Raw genomic sequence first — 7,415 nt, 5'->3', positions numbered from 1 at the left:
GCGTGAGCAACAATAGTGAAATCGACCGTTCGCCTTCAAAGTAAAGGTTCCCCCCATTGAAACTGATGCAAACGGATAAAAATAGTGGAACATGTCACAATTGGACTAGATAATGCTAAACAAGGTTGGAATGTTGTTATATAAATTCAACAAAAGACAATAATGACTTAATTTGACACACATTTTTTTTTTTTAATTGCACTGTGGATGTGTTAGACTTTAGAATTGCATTGGGGACAGCCTTACCTCTGGATCTTGGGTCCATGAAATGGAGTATCAGCCTGCTCAGTGACACCCACAGATTATAATTCTAAAGTGTACAGAAATATTAACATCTTAGATCTTATTAGGAAACCCAAGGCATCTATTATTGAGGCATTGTTAGTTTTACACTTAAGACATGACTCAGCCAGTGTGCTGTAGAATTCGTGAATTTTGTCTCTTGTGTAATAAATTACKTTAGTTTATAATCGATTAAGCATACATATGCCAATATCAGTTCTTTTTAAGTCTTGGTTACAGTAGTTTTTTTTTTTTCTAAGAGATTATCAGTTGGAAAGGCTCTCTGCAAGGTTTTGTATATCGTATTTATCATACGATAGTACAATTATGCTGACTGTGATTTGACCCTCCACAGGATGTTCTGTAAGAACAATGCTGATGCTTCTCTTTTCAAGATTTTTTTTTTCTTTACCAACACACATTAAGCGCACACACACACACTTTTGGTCATATAACATGAATCTTAACTGGGAGTGAATCTTGGTGGAATAGTACTTGAGTTACTCCGAATGAATTGTGGTTCTATAAGGCAAAAACATGCACAACATAACAGTAAAGTGTCATAATTATGCAATATAGATATAAACATGAATGAATAAGCATAATAGTACACTATTACAACACAGCTATAAACAGGGCTATAAACTTAGCAGCATGAACATTAACCTAAAGATGAGATGAACCTCTTGTTGGAGAGAGAGAAACCAATTACTGAGACTGACAAGATAAAGATTTATGGCACCCTCTCGCTCTCTGGCCTAGTGCGAGAGCCTGCCGTGCTGAGGTCTTATTTGATCTGCCCCAGCACCACAGGGTCATAAATTACACTGTACATGCGTGAGCTCCAAGACCCGTCTGGGAGGGTTCTAGAAGGTCGCCCATGGCAGCACAACAACCACTTTAAGGAAGGCCACTATGGAAAGCGCTACAGTATCATGCTCATATGAAAACTATGTTTACCAYTAAAACAATGGCATCTATGGCAACGGGCACAATGCTACATACTATAAACAATATGCCAAGCAGTATTGGCAACTCCAATATTAAAGAATAGTAATTCCTGGGCCTCCTGAATGGCGCGGTGGTCTATGGCACTGCATCGCAGTGCTTGAGGTGTCACTACAGACCCGGGTTTAATCCCAGGCTGTGTCACAACCGGCTGTAACKAGGAGTCTCATAGGGCGGCACGCAATTGGCCCAGTGTCGTCCGGATTAGGGGAGGGTTGGACCGGGGGGCTTTACTTGACTCATCGCTCTCTAGTGACTCCTTGTGGCGGGCCTGCAGGCTGACTTTGATCTTCAGTWGAACAGTGTTTARGCAGACACATWAGTGCAGCAGGCAGCGGGCGGGTGTTAAGAAGRGCGGTTTGGCAGGTCATGTTTCTGAGGACACATGACTCGACCTTCGCCTTTCCCGAGACCCTTGGGGAGTTGCAGCGATGAGACAATAAAATACACACACAAAAAAATAGCTGTACAATAGAACATATGGCTGCAAACTGATCAAAGTTACTAAGTGATTTGTGGTAATTACCCATTATTAAACAACATGTAAAAAGAAACCCAAGAAACCCCCCCGGCATCTTACATTTCGATGCACGCACCACATTCAGGTATTCTTGRTACTGTCCACAATAAAAATAGTCCTCAGAAATGTGTCTTCTTTCTTCAACAATAACACTGACCTGAATGGGTGGGTGCAGTGTCCAGATGCGCTCTGATTGGTTGGGAAAGGCAGGGCTATGATGGGTGAGAGATAATTAAGGTAAGCTGAACAGCCAAACTAACGGCACTCAAGGGACACTGAAGGGACTGTGAGTGAAATTTAGGTGGAGAGGAGGGGAGCAGTAGGGCCTTTTTAAAACCGCTTCTATGCCTTTAGTTTTCCATGTAGACCAATTTATTGATGAATTCTGAAAAGCTATCCAAGGAGTGTTCCATAGGGTTATATTTTTAGGGGGTGATATTGGTTCCTGTAGAATACGTTTCATTTTCTTTCATATTGTTATAGTGTTCTTAACTATGAAGTTGTTGATGTTTTTATCTTTATCCTTAGAAAATAGACATGTAAAATGATTCTGGGGATGAGCTTGCACATCTTCAAGATGTACCCATTGTTCCTCTTTAGTGCTTTCTTCTGAAACTCGTCAGTCTATTCTTGTTCTGAGAATTGAAGGCTTCTATGCGAGATTGCCAAGTAACTGAGAATCTCGTACAACGCTGTGTACTACTCCCTTCACAGAACAGCGCAAACGGACTCTAACCAGAATAGAAAGATGAGTGGGAGGCCCCGGTGTACAACTGAGCAAGAGGACAAGTACATTAGAGTGTCTAGTTTGAGAAACAGACGCCTCACAAGTCCTCAACTGGCAGCTTCTAAATAGTACCCGCAAAACACCAGTCTCAACGTCAACAGTGAAGAGGTGACTCCGGGATGCTGGCCTTCCAAGCAGAGTTGCAGAAAAAAGCCATTCTCAGACTGGCTAATACAAATAAAAGATTAAGATGGGCAAAACAACACAGACACTGGACAGAGGAACTCTGCCAAGAAGGTCAGCATCCCGGAGTCGCCCTCTTCACTGTTGACGTTGAGACTGGTGTTTTGTGGGTACTATTTAATGAAGCTGCCAATCACCTTTCGTTGATTTGATTTGTGGAATTTCTTTCCTTCTTAATACGTCTGGCCAATCAGTTGTGCTGTCATACAGTAGGGGTTGTATACAGAAGATAGCCCTATTTGGTAAAAGACCAAGTCCATATTATGGCAAGAACAGCTCAAATAAGCAAAGAGAAACGACAGTCCATCATTACTTTAAGACATGAAGGTCAGTCAATCAGGAAATTTTCAAGAACTTTGAAAGTCTCTTCAAATGCAGTCGCAAAAATATACCACAAGCGCTATGATGAAACTGGCTCCCATGAGGACGACCATAGGAAAGGAAGACTCAGAGTTACCTCTGCTACAGAGGACAAAATTCATTAGAGTTAACTGCTGCCTCAGATTGCAGCCCAAATAAATGCTTCAGAGTTCAAGTAACAGAAACATCTCAACATCAACTGTTCAGAGGAGACTGCATGAATCAGGCCTTCATGGTCGAATTGCTGCAAAGAAACCACTACTAAAGAACACCAATAAGAAGAAGAGACTTGCTTGGGCCAAGAAACACGAGCAATGGACATCTGTCCTTTGGTCTGATGTGTCAAAATGTGAGATTTTTTTTAGGTGAACGGATGATTTCTGCATGTGTGATTTCCACCGTGAAGCATGGAGGAGGTGTGATGGTGCTTTGCTGGTGACACTGTCTATGATTTATTTAGAATTCAAGGCACACTTAACCTGCATGGCTACCACAGCATTCTGCAGGACAATGACCCAATACACCCCAGGCTGTATAAGGGGTATTTAACCAAGAAGGAGAGTGATGGAGTGCTGCATCAGATGACCTGGTCTCCACAGTCACCTGACCTCAACCCAATTGAGATGGTTTGGGATGAGTTGAACCGCAGAGTGAAGGAAAAGAAGCCAACAAGTGTGGGAAAAGAAGCCAACAATATATGGGAACTCCTTCAAGACTGTTGGAAAAGCATTCCTTGTGAAGATGGTTGAGAGAATGCCAAGAGTGTACAAAGCTGACATCAAGGCAAAGGGTGGCTACTTTGAAGAATCTCATATCTAAAATATATTTTGATTAATTTAACACTTRTTTGGTTACTAAATGATTCCATGTGTTATTTCATAGTTTTGTTGTCTTCACTATTATTCTACAATGTAGAAAAACACTTGAATGAGTAGGTGTGTCCAAACTTTTGACTGGTACTGTATATATATATATATATTATAATATTGTCTTTGTATCTCAAAATCATTGTAATGTGGTTAACCTTAAAAATGAAAATTATTAAAATCTAAAAGATCAAATTCGRCCTCATGGGAAAAGCCACACTTGACTGTTGCACTTGAATCATTCCCACGGTTAATGGCTAGGCCCGCTAACCTATGAAACCACACACTATTGCAGAGACTTTGATATTACCGGCCGCAATTGATATGGGAGAGAGTTACAGAAACTCACATCAATACCTTTGTCAGATAACACTGTTAAACAAATAATTAAAGCTATTGCTAACAATCATGAGGAAACTCTGACTGAACGACTCAAAAACTCCACAGCTTATGCTCTCCAAATGGACGTTAGCTGTGACCCCACAGACCCCAAATCCAGAACAAAATCAAGAAAGCGTACTGTATTATATAGAGCCATTATTGCATGGAACTCCGTTCCATCTCATATTGCTCAAATAATAAAACAGATAAAGCAACACCTCACGGCACAATCCCTCTCCCCTATTTGACCTAGATAGTTTGTGAGTATGTATTGATATGTAGGCTACATATGCCTTTTTTAAATTATTGATGTAGTTCTGTCCTTAAGCTGTTCTTGTCTATTAATCTTATGTATTAGGTCATGTTTCATGGTTCCCGMGCGGCGCAGCGGTCTAAGGCACTGACTCTCAGTGCTAGAGGCGTCACTACAGACCCTGGTTTGATTCCAGGCTGTATCACAACTGGCCGTGATCCGGTTTAGGGTTTGGCCGGAGTAGGCCCTCATTGTAAATAATTATTTGTTCTTCACTGACTTGCCTAGTTAAATAAAGGTTAAATAAAAAAAAATATTGTGTGAACCCCAGGAAGAGTAGCTGCTGCTTTTGCAACAGCTAATGGGGATCTTAATAAAATACCAAAAAAACACATCCACCGTGCGCACGCCTGTTCGCAAAACTATGTGGAGATATGGGATTGGCGCATGACAATGTTCTATTTCACACCGAGGCTTGGTGGTTATCGAGGGGGAGTGTTGGAAAGATTTTTCGCATTGAGAGGTGTGTTGTCACTCACAATGGATGTAATAAAATAAAGACTCGGTTGACTTTCTGTGTAATTAAAATAAAATGTGTCTCCTTGCCTATGTTGCTGGACCCCCGGAAGAGTAACTGCTGCCCTGGAAGCCGCTAATGGGGATCCTTAATCAATACAAATAAACAGACATATTTGGGAAACGAACTGAGCGCAAGCATGCAGGGGAAATACAAAAACATTCTACAGATGAGTTACCGATTCAGAGGAAAGACTTCTTATTGGATAGGCTCTTTCAAAAGCGAACCATGCCCCCTTCCCTCGGCTGTGCATGTTTRTAACAGAAAACAGCCTCAGTAAGTGTCCCACACAAGTGATGACTACTCCCATCCAACGCTTGGAAGAGCACTTTGGGACCTACTTCCCGATCCGTGTGACTGTGATCCTGGCTCAGTTGACATGCCGGTAAGTCAAATCGAACAGCTGATCGAGCTGTCATGTGACCGAATGCTGCAGACAACGCATTCATGGGTCACTACTGAGGAGTTTTGGTTCCTGAGCATTAATGCCGTGTTCAAAACAACTGGGTACTCTAAAAACTCAGACTTCCAACTTGAGTGTGTTCAAGACAACTGGGATCTCTGAAAAAAACTAGCTTCGACTGGGGAAAAACGTTTTGAATGGTCATCTAACTAGGAATCCCAACTCGGGAACTCGGGCCTCTTTCTAGAGCTCCGACTTTCCGACCTAAAGATCACTGACGTCATGATTTGACCTCGTATTTTTCTGAGTTCTTAGTTGTCTTGAAAGCACCATAAAACTCATGGTAGCCTACCCTTTGCCAGCTCATATCTGTGTGAAGCTGGATTCAGTGCTCTCGTCTGCATTATAACCAAATATCGATCCAGGTTGGATGTGACAGCAGAGATGAGGTGTGCACTGTCGACCACGGCCCCTGAATTTGAGAAGCTCTGGCGCAACATTTATCAAAAACAGCCATCTCATTAGTAGTAGTGGTGAGATAAGATTATGTCAGACTAATTTGCAATTGACTGTCATAGCCCCACGTTAAAAGTATGTGATGGTGAGTTGAGAAGACAATCAGAAATACTGTTTGAATGTTTTTCAATTGACTGCCAAAGCACCCCCCCCCCCCCCCAAAAAAAAGTAAACATGGCTGTTAATTACATTTTTCACATGGTTGGGGTCGCTAGAATTTCAGATTTCAAAATGAGGTCGTGGGCCAAAAATGTTTGGGAACCCTTGTGTTACAGCCTGAATTCAAAATGTAATGTTTTTGTATTAATTTTTTCACCCACTACACAATAGTGAACACGTTTTTAGAAATTTTAGCAAATGTATTGAAAATGAAAAAACAGAAATATCTCAGTGTGTTCTGACCCTACGGAGACGGGGTGGGTTCTGGACCCGGGGGGGCGACGTGTCGGGGTTCTGACCCCGGGGGAGCGACGGGCGGGGGTTCTGACCCCGGGGGAGCGACGGGGAGGGGTTCTGGCTGCTCCGGACTAGAGGGAGACTCTGGCTGCTCCGGACTAGAGGGAGACTCTGGCTGCTCCGGACTAGAGGGAGACTCTGGCTGCTCCGGACTAGAGGGAGACTCTGGCTGCTCCGGACTAGAGGGAGACTCTGGCTGCTCCGGACTAGAGGGAGACTCTGGCTGCTCCGGACTAGAGGGGGACTCTGGCTGCTCCGGACTAGAGGGAGACTCGGCTGCTCCGGACTAGAGGGAGACTCTGGCGCTCCGGACTAGAGGGAGACTCTGGCTGCTCCGGACTAGAGGGAGACTCTGGCTGCTCCGGACTAGAGGAGACTCTGGCTGCTCCGGACTAGAGGGCGGCGTTTGAGGCTCCGGACTAGAGGCGTCGCTGGAGGCTCCCGGACTAGAGGTGTCGCTGGAGGCTCCGGACTGACGTCCTTCGTTGGAGGCCTCATGCCATGGATCCTCACCGGAGGCTTCGTGCCATGGATCCTCACCGGAGGCTTCGTGCCATGGATCCTCACCGGAGGCTTCGTGCCATGGATCATCACCGGAGGCTTCGTGCCATGGATCATCACCGGAGGCTTCGTGCCATGGATCATCACCGGAGGCTTCGTGCCATGGATCATCACCGAGGCTTCGTGCCATGGATCCTCACCGGAGGCTTCGTGCCATGGATCCTCACCGGAGGCTTCGTGCCATGGATCCTCACCGGAGGCTTCGTGCCATGGATCCTCACCGGAGGCTTCGTGCCATGGATCATCACCGGAGGCTTCGTGC

At 44.2% G+C, this 7,415-nt stretch overlaps 1 protein-coding gene across 1 annotated transcript in view; it reads left to right on the top strand.

Moving 5' to 3' along the window:
- The first annotated feature begins 5,510 nt into the window (after positions 1–5,510).
- Positions 5,511–7,415, top strand: part of LOC111953622 (transcriptional regulator Myc) — a 15,959-nt gene continuing 14,054 nt past the window's right edge. Inside the window, exon 1 of the mRNA XM_070435419.1 lies at positions 5,511–5,602. Coding sequence (XP_070291520.1) covers positions 5,597–5,602 — 6 coding nt within the window. The 5' untranslated portion in view covers positions 5,511–5,596. The remainder of the gene's footprint in view (positions 5,603–7,415) is intronic.

This window comes from Salvelinus sp. IW2-2015, linkage group LG27, assembly GCF_002910315.2.
Source record: "Salvelinus sp. IW2-2015 linkage group LG27, ASM291031v2, whole genome shotgun sequence".
Classification (NCBI taxonomy): Eukaryota; Metazoa; Chordata; class Actinopteri; order Salmoniformes; family Salmonidae; genus Salvelinus; species Salvelinus sp. IW2-2015.
The sequence above is the reverse complement of the archived record's forward strand: the minus strand, read 5'-3'. Positions and strand labels throughout refer to the sequence as shown.